This window comes from Acinonyx jubatus, chromosome A2 (assembly GCF_027475565.1).
Source record: "Acinonyx jubatus isolate Ajub_Pintada_27869175 chromosome A2, VMU_Ajub_asm_v1.0, whole genome shotgun sequence".
Taxonomy (NCBI): domain Eukaryota; kingdom Metazoa; phylum Chordata; class Mammalia; order Carnivora; family Felidae; genus Acinonyx; species Acinonyx jubatus.
The window spans coordinates 147611608-147628052 of record NC_069383.1 but is presented as its reverse complement, the minus strand read 5'-3'; the positions used below and the strand labels follow the sequence as shown (position 1 = coordinate 147628052).

Below are 16445 nucleotides of genomic sequence, written 5' to 3'. Positions count from 1 at the left end.
GGTGGTGGTGGCCACACTTATACGGTCATCTTAGGGTAGAGAGCCAGCCACTCTGGAAAGACCAACAATGTGACTTGGTGGGGCAGGGGTGGGGAGGCTTGGGTCACATCCTATCAATAGTCTACCTGGGCACTCAATCAATCAATCAATCAAGCAAGCCATGAAAATAAAGTACTGATAAAAATTCTGGACACCAAAGCTCAGGTGAGTTTACATATTTGACAACACCCCATGCTTAATGTTACAAGTCAATGCTAGAAGAGTTATGCATTCTGACTCAACAGACAACAACAGAAGCTCTGCACTGGGGACCCTCCAGGAGACCTTTTTTTTTTTTTTTTTAAATGTTTTTATTTATTTTTGAAGGAGAGAGAGACCGAGCGTGAGCAGGGGAGGAGCAGAGAGAGGAGACACAGAATTTGAAGCAGGCTCCAGGCTCCGAGCCATCGGCCCAGCCCCAACGTGGGGCTCGAACTCCTGAACTGGGAGATCATGACCTGAGCCGAAGTCGGATGCTTAGCTGACTGAGCCACCCAGGCGCCCCAACCCTCCAGGACTCCTATTTGCTCCTTTCCATGGCTAACTTTAACTTGTATACTTTTCCTATAATAAACCCCAACTGTGAGTATAATAGTTTTAAGTGAGTCTGTGAGTCCTTCTAGCCAATTATCGAAACTGAAGGTGGTCTTGGGGACTCCCAAACTTGCAGTTGGTGTCAGAAGTGAAAGCAGTCTTGGGAACTGTGCTCTCCTAACTTTCTAACTGGACCCTAACTCTAGCCCATGTCCACCACAGTACTGTCACACAGTATGCCCAAATAATTTTTTTTTCTCTAAGTAGGGTTTACCCAGCATGGAGCCCAAGGCAGAGCTTGAACTCATGACCCTGGGAACAAAATCTGAGCTGAGATCAAGAGTCACTTAACCAACTGAGCCCCCCAGGCACCCCTGTCCCAAAAAATATTTGATCAATGAACAAATGAAGTATAAAAGGGAGGATATGGGGATTCTGCATAATCAGGGGCATGATATAAGCTATCTTTGGTGAAAAGATGGCATGAGCTGCTGGGAGTTCTCATTCTATCAGAAACCAACCAGGCAAATACTCCAATATTTTCTGACCATTCCCTAATGGTCAAAATATTTTAATGCAAAACCAAGCCCAGAACTGATTAGGAAGACATTTTGGGGTCATTAACACTGATGAGGCCCTTCTGTACTAACAGGTGGGAGGTTCCCTGACAGGGGTCCTTGAAGTATTAACAAAGGGTAGGCAGGGACCCATGGGAAAGGATCCTCCCAACATTTTAGCATGCCTTTCTTAACCAAGCCACAGTCCTGTGAAGAAGCAGTGTTATTTAGATGGTAATTCCCCTCTACCTGTAAAGCAGAGTTCATGAAGCAAGTGTTCCCCAGGTTTCCAAGTCCGCAGAGCCCAGGCTGTATGTGAGACGATGGGGACTCCTGACAATTATACGAAGCAGAGAAGGCAGATCCACTGGAAAACACAATCCACAATAACAATAAAAGCGAGTGCTGTACACATGCCCTCAGGATGCCTTTTTGGGCTCCTCCAGGGCTTCTAGAATTCTTATCTGGAAATAACCTCATGATACAAGTTCTTTCTACTCCCCTCGCCAGCCCTCAGGCCACACCCCTTCGCCCACCCCTGCCCTTGATGTGACATAATGGCAGGTTACCACCTGCTACATCCTTAAGGGGAGAAACGCTATCTGAGTTTTCTCAGGCTTTTGGTGAATGCTAACTGTGTATCCCTCTAGAAGACTAACTGCCATGTGACTCCAGGAAAGAACATGTGGTTGCCAAGATCAAGGGCTCACACTTGCCACCACCCACCAGGCCACACTAAGTCCTGACTGTGCCTGAGTATTCATGCACACTGTCTCACCTCACCCTCCTCCTCCACTCTATCCCTGCTGTGTGGCAGGCACTCCTGAGATGCTTGCACAAAGAATCACAGCCATCCAGAGGGGGATACAGGCAGGGCTCTCCCACAGCAGAGAACCATTCCCTCACAGCTCTTTTGCCATATGGCCAACCCATCCCTTCATAGACAAAAGCAGTGACTCCCCAGGACCACCACTGACTTAGGCTGTGGGCAAAACACCAGCTCATAGAAGAACAAGCAATGTAAGTGAGAATGAGGAGGCACACTCTACGGTGGGTAGGAAACAGAGCAAGAAACCACATGCACCACGTCCCCATTGGGAACCCCAATCCCACTATGCTTAGTGTGGCAACAGAGCTCTCCAGGTACAGCCTGGGAAAGGACCCAGAGGGAGGGAAGTGAAGTGAAAGGGCCTGCTCTTACCCCCTGCTGACACCGGAACTGTGCATCCCAGAGGTGTTAGTGCTATCACCATTTGCAATGGAAGAGGCAGACACTGAGGAATAGGGACTTGCTGATGATGTTGGAGAGGTAGGAAAATTCCTGCTAGGTGCAGTGCTTGATCTGGGAGAGAGAAGCAGAGACAATGCTACTGACTTTCTGCAAAAGCAAGCCCCAATGAATGCTTTAGGTCTCTTCTTAAGAAATAAATGTTCTCCACATTCAGTTATTTAAAATAAACTACAAAAGGCCTACTTTCATACTACTTCAAGATAAATTTTATTTAAGTGAGAGTCAAGAGATTAATTGGCCTTCCTGGTCTCATTCATCTGCATGGTCACCCACTGAATCTCTCGGGAGGATAAACCACAAGGTTGATCTTTAGGGCATCCTGGTTTGATTTATAAATCATAAGCTTCCCTGAACTTTAAGAGTTACCAGTGAAAGACACAGAAAAATGGCAATAAGAGATAAATATCCAAGAATACCTGACCCAAAATGAACAGCTGGCTAAAAATACATATGCAAATAAAATTTACATATGTAAATTTACAATGTAAATATATATATAAACACATATATAAACAAATATGAACAGAAAAATGGTAATTTGGTTTCACTACGCTATTCAAGGAAAATTGCTTTTGCTTCCTCAAATTTATCAAATGTGAGTAATCTCTCTGTTTCAAAGGCTGGCCTAATATGTTTCAATATTTTTCACAGCATCTTATTTTAGATTTATACCAACTTTCAGAATAATTAATTCAGGGGCTAAATGCCCCAAATATTAAATTGGTATGAGTTTTATCAATTTTCTACTAAAATCTGTATAAGAACTTGTAGAAGAAAGTGAATCATTCTGAATCGTTTTGAGTATGTACAAATGTGATTTTTCCTTCTAGGCTTGGGGTTATTTTAGAGAATCATTACAGAAAATGATTATAATATGCCCCAGCAAAGAGCCCAACCTCATGAGATCTGATCTCAACCAGGGTTCTCTGCAAGAAGAAAGTGAAAAATGGCAGCAGAGATAAGGAGTACCCACACCTACAGTGCAGACATTAGGAAACTATCGAGGGAGGGGCCTAAAGGGGAATCAGGAACTGAGTTCTGCTCCACACTGAGGTCACAGTGAGGCAGAGGGAAAGAGAACTCCCCAGCCTCTCATCTTCCCATTGAGAAATGTACCTTCTCTAATGCTGAAGAGCATTTGCTTCACAGAGCCTCATCCTCATGCTGCCAAGAAGTCCAAGAACTCAGGCAGCTCATTAAATGAGAACGGTCAGGGCCAAGGACACTCTCTTCCACCAGACAGGTAACTTTAGCACATATCTGAAGCCTGTCCAATGTGATGCAGGTATTCCCAGCCTACTATGTAGGGAGGAAAGTCACTACCCACGGTTGGTCTAATATGGCATACTGTTATCTCAGTTCTGTTGACAGGTACTACAGGATGGTGAAATTCAAAATCTGATGTACAGAACCTAAAGGCATATAGTGTCACACTTCCCTTTTTAGTAACTATTCACTGGTAACTTATGCTATTTCTTTGAACTTAAAAGGGCAAAAATCCATAGAAGCCATAACTAAGACCTGTCAATTTCTTAAACAGAACATTTCTCCTTAAAATGAAAGAAAACAACAAAAAAATTTGACATTTAAAATGTTCTAGAAAATGCCGTATTTTCAGAATAAATTCAGTTGGAAAAAAAAATCTAATGATGAATATGTAAGATTTCTTTTTTTTTAATTTTTATTTACTTTTGAGAGAGAGGGAGAGACAGAGCGTGAGCAGGGGAGGGGCAGAGAGAGAGGGAAACACCGAACCCAAAGCAGGCTCCAAGCTCTGAGCTTTCAGCACAGAGCCCGATGCAGGGCTCCAACTCACAAACCGCGCTCGAACTCACAAAACTCAGATCATGACCTGAGCCGAAGTGAGGCGAAGTCAGAAGCTCAGTCGACTGAGCCACCCAGACGCCCCAGGATTTCTTTTTATATGCTTGAAAATTTACATATGACAAAGTTGTTCTTAAACTCTACCCTTGACAGACAAAAGCAAGACCTCTGAAGAGTGACTATCTGGGAACTGCCTGGGCACTTGTCATTTGTCATTAGGCAGCTTTAGAGCACAACCTGGAGCACTGAAGGCTGGCAAATAGGGAACTGGTGGGAAACATCTGACTCTCAAGCGTACATATTAGGTGAAGCAAGACCCCACTGGGTCCCATGCCACAAACACTCTGAAAACAGAGACTACAGCTCCAAATAAGGATCCCTCTGCTCCTTTAAAAGACGCTGGCCAAGCCTCTGGTCTCCCAGTACCTTTCTGTTGAGATATTTCCTGCTCCTAGGCACATCCAGTCCTTACCAATCATGACTAGAACCTGCTCTGAACCCATGATTGAGGCCCTGTAGCACACCCATGCCTGCCCTCCTTGCTCGACCATGCTCTGCATGCTTCTCAGTTGTTCTCGGCTGAGGGCTGCTCTGGGGATGAGCCCACCCTTTAGGGGTGACCTCAAGTAGCCAGAGTCTAGCACCTGGTATTATCATTAAGGTAACAATGAATTCTTAGGCAGAATCCTCACTGCCTTCACAACAACCTTAGCTGGGCTCACCCCACACCAATGCTGTTAACTCTCATCTGTGTGCGCCCACATCTCCACTTCAGGAACACTGGCCTCTTCTAGTTCTGGGCAGGCAGCCTTGAAAAGGGGTCATGGTGGAGAGCTAATCAGGCCTTAGCAACCTCAGGCAAGTTAAGTCAGAGGGAATTAGAGAGAGAAAGAGAGAGAAAGGAGGCCAGCTCTACAGAAAATCTTTGAAGCATGAGAAAATGGTCTTAAAATGTTCAAAATTTATTAGGTGGCCCTCTCTAATAAAGAGCTGAACAGAAACAATTTAGGAAGTTTTCCTGCCACAATACACGTCAAGCTGACTCTATAGGTAGGTTAAAAAAAAAAAAAAAGGATTAGGCCAATCAACGACTTCCCCTGAATGACACATTCACTTGATGTATTTTCCCATTCTCTCCAGGTTAACCCTGGGTCTGCTTGACAGATGATGTATTACTTAATATGGCTGGTCTGAGAGTTTTGACTAGTGAGTTTAACTCATTTATAGTTGTTTTAATCACTATTCTATATGGCCTTAATTCAGCCTTCTTATCTCATGTTTTCTAATTACCAAACTTTTCAGTTCTTTCTTTTCCTTTTTTTGCCCTCAATTTCCCTTCTTAGGTGTGACAGTTTCCTAGTTGTATCCTAGGGTGCTGTGATTTATAATAAATATATTTTTGATCTTGTTCAAAATTCCTGGTACACAGCCCCTAAAACACTTGTAATCTCCTCAGTGATAAGAGCAATGGAAGCATCTTTTGTTATATTTGTGTTTTTTTGTCCTTGGTTCCTGAAATAGTTTCAAGGTGATAAAAGTGAAAGGAGTTGTCATGTTATTTCCAACAAGCACTTTTCAACCATACCTCAGTTTTTGTTAATCACTTTTGGAAAAATCACAAAGAATGGGGGCCAGTTGCCAGGAGATCTAACCATGTGATTAGAGGGTTGGAACTTACAGCCACACACCCCCACCCTTGAGGAGGCAATAAGGGTTGGCAATCTGAATTCAGTTACCAATGGCCAAATCATTTAATCAATCATGCCTACTTACTGAGACCTCCACAAAAATCCCTGCAGTATGGGAATTTTGGAGAGCTTCCAGGTTGGTGAACATGTGGAGGTGCTAGAAGGATGGCATGCCTGAACAGGGCATAGCAGCTCTTCACCCCTTCCCTATAACCACCTGGTTCTTCTTCCATCTCACCATTCCCAGGTTATAGCCTTTTGTAACAAACTGGTCATCTAGTGAATAAACGGTTTCCCTGAGTTCTGTAAACTACTCTAGCAAACTACTGAGCCCAAGGAGGGATCATGGGAACCTGTGATTTATAGCCAGTTGGCCCAAGCACAGGTAACAACCTGGACTTAGAACTGGGATCTAAAATGGGCCAGTCTGATTGGACTGAGCCCTTAACCTGTGGGATCTGATGCTACCTCCAGGTAGATAGTGTCAGAATTGAGTGAAATTCCAGAACACCCAGCTGGTGTCAGAGAACTGGATGCAACCCACACACATTTGATGACCATAGGAATTGGTAGAGTAGACAAGAAAAAGAGGGATTTATTTTCCCCTTTTGCCTCCCAATAAGCTATTCTGCCCTTCTTCCTTAGTTTTTGATCCCCAATTTTTAGACACCTTGCACCTCTGCTAAACAGCATTTTCCAGCCTCCCTTGAAGCCAGCTATGGTCTTATTATTGACCAAAGAGATGCAAAAGGATGTGTGACTTCTGGGAAATTTCCTTAAAAGGAAGGGTTATGTCCCTCCTGCTTCTTCCTCCTTGCTACTTGAATGCAGGTGTAACCACTGCAGCTCCAGGATCCTGGACCCACAGGGGACTACCTTTGAAGTAGAAGCTGCACACGGTAGGGCAACACAATAGAGCGGCTGGGTTTCTAATGATACCAGCACTGGACTACCCATCTCAGAAGTTCTTTTAGGAAAGACCTCAGCATCTTTCTTCACAAACTGATCGTCTAGTCTTTCTTAACTGCCAGCAATCCTTTCCTAATCGACACAGTGTATTTCAAAGATATACATTCTATTTTAGATTTCTGGCAGTTACTCCATTAACTTATTAGGACCTGTAACTATTTTTATTTTTCCCTATCAATTACTTAAACTTGTAACTATCTACATTTCTCCACAAGAGAAAGGGCGGATGACATTCCCATCTCTCTCTGCTTTTTACTGCCTCCCATTTCCTCACTTGCCTTCCATGTTGGGATTACCCAGAATTTACTTCTGGACTGCTTTTGCTATGGATTGCTTTCTTAAATTTTTCTTCTTATTAAACTTTTTAGCAAAGAATTACATAGAGAATGCATAAACCATCTAAGTAAAAAATCAAGAAATTTTCATCAAGTGAATACATCTATATAACCAGAACCCTGACTCTGAAGCAGGACAGCACTAAACCTCTGGTGTCCTCTTCATACTCCCTTTAGTTACAATTCTTCCCACAGCTAACCACTACCATGACCTTGAGCCCCCTAGATGAGCTTTGCCTGTTCTTAAACTTCCTATCAAGAGAATACAGTATGCTGTTTTATGTCTGGCTTCTCTCATTCAGCATTGGTCACGACACTCAATGTTGTCGAGGCCCTACAGAATTCCAGTGTGACTATGCCTCAATTAACCTATCCACTCTATTTTGGTGGATGGACATCTGGGTTAACTCCAGTGAGTATGATAAGCAGTGCTGTTGTGAACATCTCTGAACTTATCTTTAAGTGAACATGAGATGTATTTCTGTTGGCAGTATGCCTAGGAGTGGATCGTTGAGTTACAGAATAAATACACAGAATTCTTCATTTAGCATGGGTTGCCAAGTCTTCTAAAATCACACCAATTTATATGCCCCATCGGCAGGGTCCAACAATTTGGGGTGCTCCACACCTCAACATCACTTGGTACTGTCCATCTTTTTCACTAAGCCATTCTGGTGGGTGTGCAGAAGCACTGTGTTGTGGTTTTAATTTGCCATCTCTGGATGACTGCTGAGGTTGACACCTCTCCATAAGCTCACAAGCCATTGGACATCCTCTTTTATAAAGTAACTGTTAAAGATTTTTTGCCCCTTCTACTAATGGAGTTGTCTTTTTCTTACTGACTTAAGGCATTTCTTCAAACTTCTGGATTAAAGCAATTTGTCAGACATATGTATTGCAGGTATCTTTTCTCACCCTGTGGCTAGCCTTTTTACGCTTTGATGAACAGAAGTTCTTAACTTAAAAGTCACCCCCTTTATCCATTTCCTCCTCCGTGGTTTGTGGTGCCGTGTCTTCTCTCTTGTGTCAAAAATCTTTGCTTACTCCAAAATCACAAAGCCCTTGCTTTTCTGGCCAACAGAATATTTTCCCAGGTATGTGCTCTCTCTCACACGTTATGGATTTTACTGCAAGCGCCTGAGTTCTAACAGTAGCTTCCACATAGGAGCTCTGTGTGGAAAATCTTCCAAGGTCATCTACGCTAAAGAAAAAAATTATTTCATCTTTACATTTAAGTAATAGTTTTGTAGGGTATAAAATTCTGCTTTTAAAATTTTACTTTTGGGGCACCTGTGTGGCTCAGTAGATTAAGCGTCCGACTCTTAATTTTGGTTGGGTCATGATCTCACTGTGGGTTTCAGTCATGTCAGGCTCTGCATTGACAGTGTGGAGCCTGCTTGAGATTCTCTCTCTCTCTCTCTCTCTCTCTCTCTCTCTCTCTCTCTCTCTCTCTCCCCCTCTACCCCATGCACACTCTCTGTCTCTCAAATAAGCATTTTATATATATTATACATATATACATATAATATATATTATATGCATTATATACATATTTGTATATATAAAATATATTCATATATATACACACATGTATATATGTACACACACACACATATATATTTTAAGAAAGTTATTTTGACACTGACAAAGTAGCTCTCAGATCTACTGGTGCTACTGAGAAGTTTGATACTAATCTGCTTCTTATTCCTTTGTGACTTTTTCTTTCAATAAGATGTGGAATTTTCTCTACATCTCCATTGTTAAACTTTTACTCTAGTGTGTCTAGGAGTGGGCTTTCTTCCTTCCATCTGTCGTGTTTAGCATTCTTTAAATTTCAGATCTTTCCTCTTTTGTGATCTCTGAGAAACTCTTGGTCATTTTATCCTCAAACATTTTCTTCCCCTTGCTCCAGTCATTTCCTCTCTGCTTCTGAGATACGAATACTGCCACTTCTACCCTCATCCTATAGCATTTTGCTTCTCCTAGCTTTCATCTCTTCATCCCTCCTAATGCTTTCTAGAATTCTTCAACTTGACCTTCCAACTTGTTCATTCAGCTTCAGTTACATCCATTCTGCTACTCAACCCATCTCCTGAATTCTTTGTTCCCAAGAATGCCACCCTGTTTCTGTTTCACGTACCCACCTCCTCCTTTCCTTGGTGGTATTCTTTATGCTTACTCCATCCTCCTATGAGGCTGGGAACATGAATTATGCTCCCACTAGCACAGGCTGTCAATCTGCCATTTTCCTTTCATTCCAACTATACTGGTCAGCTTCTCATTATGGCTCCCTCTGAGCTGTTCACCAGGTGAGATCCCACCAGGTGAGATCTCTCCCCTTACCACACCTCCTCCAAGGAGCTCCTTACCTCCCCCAGAGGCACAGCTAGAACCGTCAACGGGGCCTACCACCTTCCCCCAAAAGCTCCTGCCATCACTCCTGGCACCACAGCCACAACAAACTCCTGTTGGTCTTCAACAAAGCCTGCTTCTGCCTCAGAACTTCCACTGCTGCTGGCGCCTTTGCCTCACAATGTTATTCTTAATAAGCACTCCACTCACTGCTGATTCCTTCACCTCCTTCATAACTGTGTTCAAATGGCACCTCAGTGGGGCCTCCCCATCATCCTATTTAAATCTGCCTCTTCCCAAAGCCTACACCTGCTGATTTTCTTCCCTGATTTTTCCCCATGTGGATTTTTCTTATTTGTCATTTACTTCTCCTTGAGGATGGAGACTTTATTTACTGCTACATCCTCAGTATCTAGAACAGTACCTGGTGCCATTAGGGGAGTGGGGAAGGGAGTGTACCTCAGGAATCCCACTCTGGGCCAACTGGCCACTGGCCACACTTTGCAGAGAAACTCTAACCTTTAGGCAAATATAAGGAGACACTGTTCTTTTCTAAAAGCTATCTCCCTTGACTGGAATCTGGGACCCCAGGGTGTGGAAGGGATGGGGAGAAGCAGCACTGGGAAGAGAAAAAGGCAGAACTCTAACAATCTCCCTTGACCAGTATATCCAGCCTCTTCTGCTCCAAACTGTCAACCCTACCTCATAGACTGGAATCCAATCACCTTCTGTCTCCCCAGGGGTTCCTCACAGTTTTTAATGTTATTTTCTCTCAGTTCTGTGGCATTTCCAGTTCCAAGAAGGGAGTTAGCAGCCAAGGCTAGCCTTCCAATTACTGTTGTCCAAATTACCAAAAATTTACTGGCTTAAAACAACACAAATTTATGAATAAACTGAATTTATATTAAAAAAAAAAAAAAAACGTACACGCAATGCAAATTTATTATCTTAACAATTTTGCAGGTCAGAAATCCAAAATGACTCTCACTGAGCTAAAATCAAGAGCTGTATTCCTTTGTGGAGGCTCTAGGGACTTCTTAAGGCTGCCCACATTCCCTGGCTCATGGCCAGTGAACTCTTTCTCCCATTTCATCAGTTGGACTCTGCTCTGTCCCCACATCTCCTTCTCTCTCATCTCCCTCGTCCATCCTGTGATTACATGGGGCCCATCCAGATAATCCAGGATAATCTCCCCATCTCAAGACCCTTAATCACATCTTAATCACTGTTGCCATGTAACCTAACATATTCAAAGGTTCTAGGGGATTAGGACGTGGACATGGAGGGTGGTATTATCCTGCCTACCACAGCTATTTTGTCAATTTGTCAGGAACTGGTGACCAGGGTTTCTAAAACTGGAGTCCATGGCTAGAGTATCTGTTAAAACCCTTGAGATTGTTGGCAAAACGCTGTGTCTTCTTGAGTGTTTCTCAAGAGAGAGCAGGTAGCTTTCATGACTCTCAAAGGAGCTACGAGCCCATCAGTATGAAATAGTCCCTGTCCAAGACCTGACTGAAGGAAGAGAGCAAAGACCAACACTGTCCCCGTAACTATCAGACCACAGACACAATCCCCCCACCTTCTACCATAAAAAAACATGGGGTACCTGGGTGGCTCAGTCCGTTAAGCATCCGACTTTTGGTTTCGGCTCAGGTCATGATCTTGTGGGTTTGTGGGTTTGGGCCCTGCGTCGGGCTCCATGCTGAAGGTGTGGAGCCTGTCTGGGATTCATTCATTCTCATTCTCTCTCTCTCTCTCTGCCCCTCCCCAACTCGTACTGTCTCTCTCTCTCTCAAAATAAATAAATATGGGGCGCCTGGGTGGCTCAGTCGGTTGAGTGGCCGACTTTGGCTCAGGTCACGATCTCGCGGTCCGTGAGTTCGAGCCCCGCGTCGGGCTCTGTGCTGACAGCTCGGAGCCTGGAGCCTGTTTTGGATTCTGTGTCTCCCTCTCTCTGACCCTCCCCCGTTCATGCCCTGTCTCTCTCTGTCTCAAAAATGAATAAACGTTAAAAAAAAAAATTAAAAAACCAAAACAAAACAAATAACTAAAAAAAAAAAAAGAAAAACTCATGTTTCCTTTCTGTCCCCTTCTCAGGACATGCATAATTCCACACCACCCACAAACCTCTCCTGAGACAGAGATGCCTGGGGTCCCAGTTTAGCAACATTCCCCGAGTAAGCAACAATGACTAACAGGCCCATGGTTAAAAAGCGGGGTGGGATCAAACTACTACCTTTAAGTCATACAAGATCCCATGCCTGAGCCCTCTTCTTTCCCATCCAAGCCTCTCACCACAGGTGGAGAAAATGAATGGCCTTGACAAAAACAAAGCCACCTCTTGGCAGAAAAGCATTCCCAGATCTGGGCCCCTTCTCTTCCTTCTCTCATTCTCAACAAGGAGAGGCTCACCATCTTGTTCACACACCTTGACAGCTTTCCTCAGACAGCTGCCCAGCACACTGCTCACCCAAGGCCAGGATTACAGACTCTGGATATGAAATAGCATGTTTCTTCATCTGACTCCCCAAAAATTTTTCTTAGCACAATAACTGCTTTAGGAAACAGCGTCTCTCTTACACCTGTGTGCCCACCCACAAGGGAGAAAGAGTTCACTTACTTTGACTGCAAGGTCTGCCTCGGCCATGTGCCATCTTCATTTTGGGGCTCAATTACTAGCACCTGAGTGAAAGGGAAAACCATATAAGGAATATGCAAAGCACCTCACTGCTAATGTGCTCAGAACCAGATGTCTGGCAGGTATCTGGCAGGTATCTGGCAGAGCTGCCTGCTGGGGCATGGCCTGAGCCCTCCTACCTGACCCTGGTACAGCCCCGCATCCTGGACAGTGTTGTCTAGCTTGCTCAGCTGCTCATAAGTGTTGCTCATGTATTTGTTCCACAGCCGTGTTTCACGCTCAGCAGGGATGTTGAACAGCTTCCGCATCTCCTTCTCGATGGTTGCTAGGGACGAGCAGAAAGATCACTCAAGGCCTTCTCCAGATGCAAGGCTAAAGGTACCCATACCGGGCAATTGCTCATCCTCCTTCCTGTTCAGAGGGTCACAGGGTGCTTTGGACCAAAAGTTCTGACTGACCTCAGCCCCATGGTGACTCCTAAGGCCACACATCTTCCACTGGCATCTTCTCGCACTCACATACCTAGAAACTTTCTCTATGCTCCTCCTTCTTTGAGGATGTGGGTCCCATTTACATAGCATATCAACAATAAAGGTGAGAAAACTTATCTTTGAAGTTAAGACCCATGTGGTTTCAAATACTAACCCTGCCACTTTCTCACAAAGATTTTTTAAGTTACTTTGACCTCTCTGAATCTGCATTTCCTCACCTTTACCACCGTATGTCAAATGGGCAGGGGCCATGCCAGGTGTTCTACAGAACACGATTCCCAGGCTTGGCTCTCTATGAGAGCAGGCTCCCACGTCAGGACTGGTAACCACAACCTGAGACTATGTGGGTAACAATTCTGAAGGGGGAACCTGGCTTCCCTCCCATTAGCCACAATGCCCTGCACTCTCCCAATGGATACCTGGGACCCCAGCCCAGCTACTCACCAATGGTGTCTGCCTTGCTGAAATGGCAACTCAGCACATTGGTGGGGTCACTGTTCTCACAGAGCTTCAGTTCCAGCAAATATACCTCCACTTTGCAGTGTTTGACAAACAGGCCATGCTCCACAACCTGCAAGTAAGAGGCACAGGTGAAGGAGCAGGGGTTCCACACCGGGCAGTCTTGGAAGCAATAGGTTTTGTCAGTGGTAAAAGGCAGAATTCACACAGTTATCAGTTTCCCTAAGTGATCAGATTTTTAAAGCCACTGGCATCCATCCTAGGAGTTTAAAAATCTTTTTCCCACTCATGAGGAAAAGCGTCCGGATGGAACAACACTGCACAACAGGGAAGCCACTGTTCATCTCTAAATCAGGATCATGATGTCTCTTTTCAAGGTTTGTCAAATGAGAGGACCAGAGAATATAGTTAAATCCCTGAGGCAGCCGAACACTCACCATATGGCAACACTGTGGGCATTAGGAGACATCTGCAGGACACTGGCATGCCCCCAACTTTTTGATCCCTAACCCCTCTCAGGGGCCCAGGTTTCTAGCTGGAAAAGAAGGTAGCTCTGGCCCTGAACAGTGATCCTTAGAAGCATGGCCTCAGGATTGCAGCTCTTTCCTACTCTAAGAAGGGGAACTACAAACCAGACAGTGAGAAATTTACTCAATGGCTACCTATCAGCAGGCATGTGGGATCTTGTGATTTTCCCTCTGGTAGGACAAGCAAACAACTGTGGGAGTCAGAGTGGCTGGTCTTTTCATGAGTCCCATCTACCAGAGGGGTTAGGAATCCAGGTGTCTATCCCATAGCCTGTTTCCCTCAAGAGGCTATTCTCTGGCTTATAAACACCTGCTTTTTGAGACATTCAACAGTGTGGCCAAAGACTCTTAAACACAGAGGCAAAAGCAGTTTCAGAAAAGTTTTAAGATAAACAGGAAGCGGTACATTACCGTAGGTCCCTATGACCCCAAGTAAACTTTCTCTCATACAGCCTTCCAGAAAGTGCTCTCATGGCACTGCTGGACACACCCCAAGCCATTGGGCAGCTCTGATGTTTGGAGGCCACTCACTATAACACCCCAAGTGAGCAGCCTCACTCACCACCACTCACGATCACAATTCCCTAAAGAGAACCAGAAACAAGGCCTCAAACACCTCTACTCGACCACTTAGGCACATCCAGTACCCCAGGAAACCAACTCTAGTCAGTGTCCCCCAGGGAGCACTCACAGACACTGACCAACAGCTGTGACAATTCATGTACTCACTTTTCTGACAATGGGCTGCTGGCCTTCTACACAGCCATACCAGTTGAGTAATTTATTCCAGGCCTCGGTTGGGACCAATACATAATCCAATTCATCAATTAAATGTTCTTTCAAGGTCTGACTCTCCGGATCTGAAAAAAGAAAACAGCTCATAACTCACTGCTCTTCTCTCAGAAATGTTTGTTTTACAGGATTCTTATGTAGTTTTCAGAAACAAGAAAATTATTTATAATAACAGGACAAAATTCCAAAATTCTGTCTCTGGCCATAACACAGAGCAGACCTGAAAGCCGTCTTTAGCCATGCTTTCAGAACATTTTATGAGGAATGTGTACTTCTCCTGTAATTGAATGGAGAAGGAAGAATAAAAGAGAAAACCTCCAATTTATATTTTCAAAGTGCTTCCAGAGTCCACAATTAAAATTGTTAATTATGAATATTTAACATAACATTCTGCTTAGTGAAATTTCACTGAGGTCAAATGTCATCTTCTCCTCGGGGTGCCTGGGCGTGGCTCAGTTGGTTGAGTCTGACTCTTGATTTCGGCTCAGGTCATGATCTCACAGTTCATCAGTTCGTGCCCCACACTGGGCTGCATGCTAACATTGCAAAGCCTGCTTTGGATCCTCTCTCCCTCTTTCTCTACCCATCTCCTGCTCACTGTGCACACGTGTTCTCTCTCACTCTCAAAATACATAAAACAAACACCTAAAAATATATACATCGTCTTCTCCTGAAATACTAATAATTTTTTAATGTTTGTTTATTTTTGAGAGAGAAAGAGACAGAGTGTGAGTGGGCAAGGGGCAGAGAGAGAGAGACAGTATCTGACACAGGATCCAGGCTCCACCTGTCAGCACAGAGCCGATGCAGGGCTCGAACTCACGAACCACGAGTTCATGACCTGAGCTGAAGTCAGACACTCAACCGACTGAGCCACCCAGGCAACCCTTCTCCTGATTTACTAAGAAAGCAACAAACACATCATTGAAGTCAACTTTATTTTACCAAGAGTCATTTGGTATTCTTAGTTTTCAATAGTCCAAGTCAAAACCTAGCTAGATAACCCCCTGTAGAGGAAGAAAATATGTAATACTCCAACATGCTAAACGTCCACCTCGTACCTACCACAGGCAGGCAACATGATTGGGAGTCAGAACTGGAAGTTCATGATCTGAAACCTACTCCCTCAATTGAGGACCAAGGAACTGGATCAAGGAAAGACTGATCCCCTCCCAAGAAGGGAGCCTCTGTGCTCTTCAACACCCACTCCTGTGGTAGCGCAAGCCACAAAACTGGGAAAGCAGAAGTACCCACAATGGTGCAACTCATCCGTAACTCAAGGCAGACGATGTTAAAAACAAAAAACTAAAACCATAAGCAGCATTCACAAGGTGACCAGGGCTTGTCATCACCCACCCCCTCAACACCAGTTTATACCCTATCCAATCAGCTCTTCTGCCCTTCCTTAGAGCAAAATTCAGATCTGATCCACCTCTGCTTGAAATTTCATCTCCAAGGAAATAGGAAAGGAATTAAACAGCGGTGGAGGACAAGAATACCAAGGGGAGATGGATGAATGGATAAACATGATGTGGTATATACCTATAGCAGAATATTATTCAACCTTTAAAAGGGAAGGAAATTCTGACCTCGCTATGAGGATGAACCCGAGAATACTATACTAATATACTAAATAAAATAAGGCAGTCACAGAAGAACAAATACTGAATGATTCTACTTAAATGAGGTATCTAGAGTAGCCAGATTCAGATACAGAAAGTAGAATGAGGGTTTCCAGGGGCTTGGAGGAAAAGGGGCTAGGAGTTACTGCTTAATAGGTATGGGGTTTCAGTTTTCCAAGGTGAAAAAGTTCTGGAGATAGGCTGCAAAACAATGTAAATATGCTTAATACTACTGAACTGTACACTTAAAAATGGTCAAGGTGATAAGTTTTATGTTATGTGTATTTTACTATAATTAAGGGGCACCTGGGTGGCTCAGTCGGTTGG

At 44.1% G+C, this 16445-nt stretch overlaps 1 protein-coding gene across 5 annotated transcripts in view; it reads right to left on the bottom strand.

Moving 5' to 3' along the window:
* The window catches only part of USP4 (ubiquitin specific peptidase 4), a 48677-nt gene that overhangs the window by 25187 nt on the left and 7045 nt on the right, over positions 1-16445 (bottom strand). For 4 of the 5 annotated variants that reach the window (XR_008297149.1, XM_027038711.2, XM_053219398.1 and 1 more), the window contains exons 3-8: positions 14434-14564; positions 13163-13289; positions 12407-12552; positions 12210-12271; positions 2332-2472; positions 1380-1497 (exon numbers count right to left, since the gene is read on the bottom strand). Coding sequence is in view for 4 of the 5 variants with exons in the window: in XM_027038711.2 (XP_026894512.1) it covers positions 1380-1497; positions 2332-2472; positions 12210-12271; positions 12407-12552; positions 13163-13289; positions 14434-14564 (725 nt within the window). In the remaining variant the exon portion in view is untranslated. The remainder of the gene's footprint in view (positions 1-1379; positions 1498-2331; positions 2473-12209; positions 12272-12406; positions 12553-13162; positions 13290-14433; positions 14565-16445) is intronic. The other variant, XM_027038710.2, reaches the window with a different exon arrangement.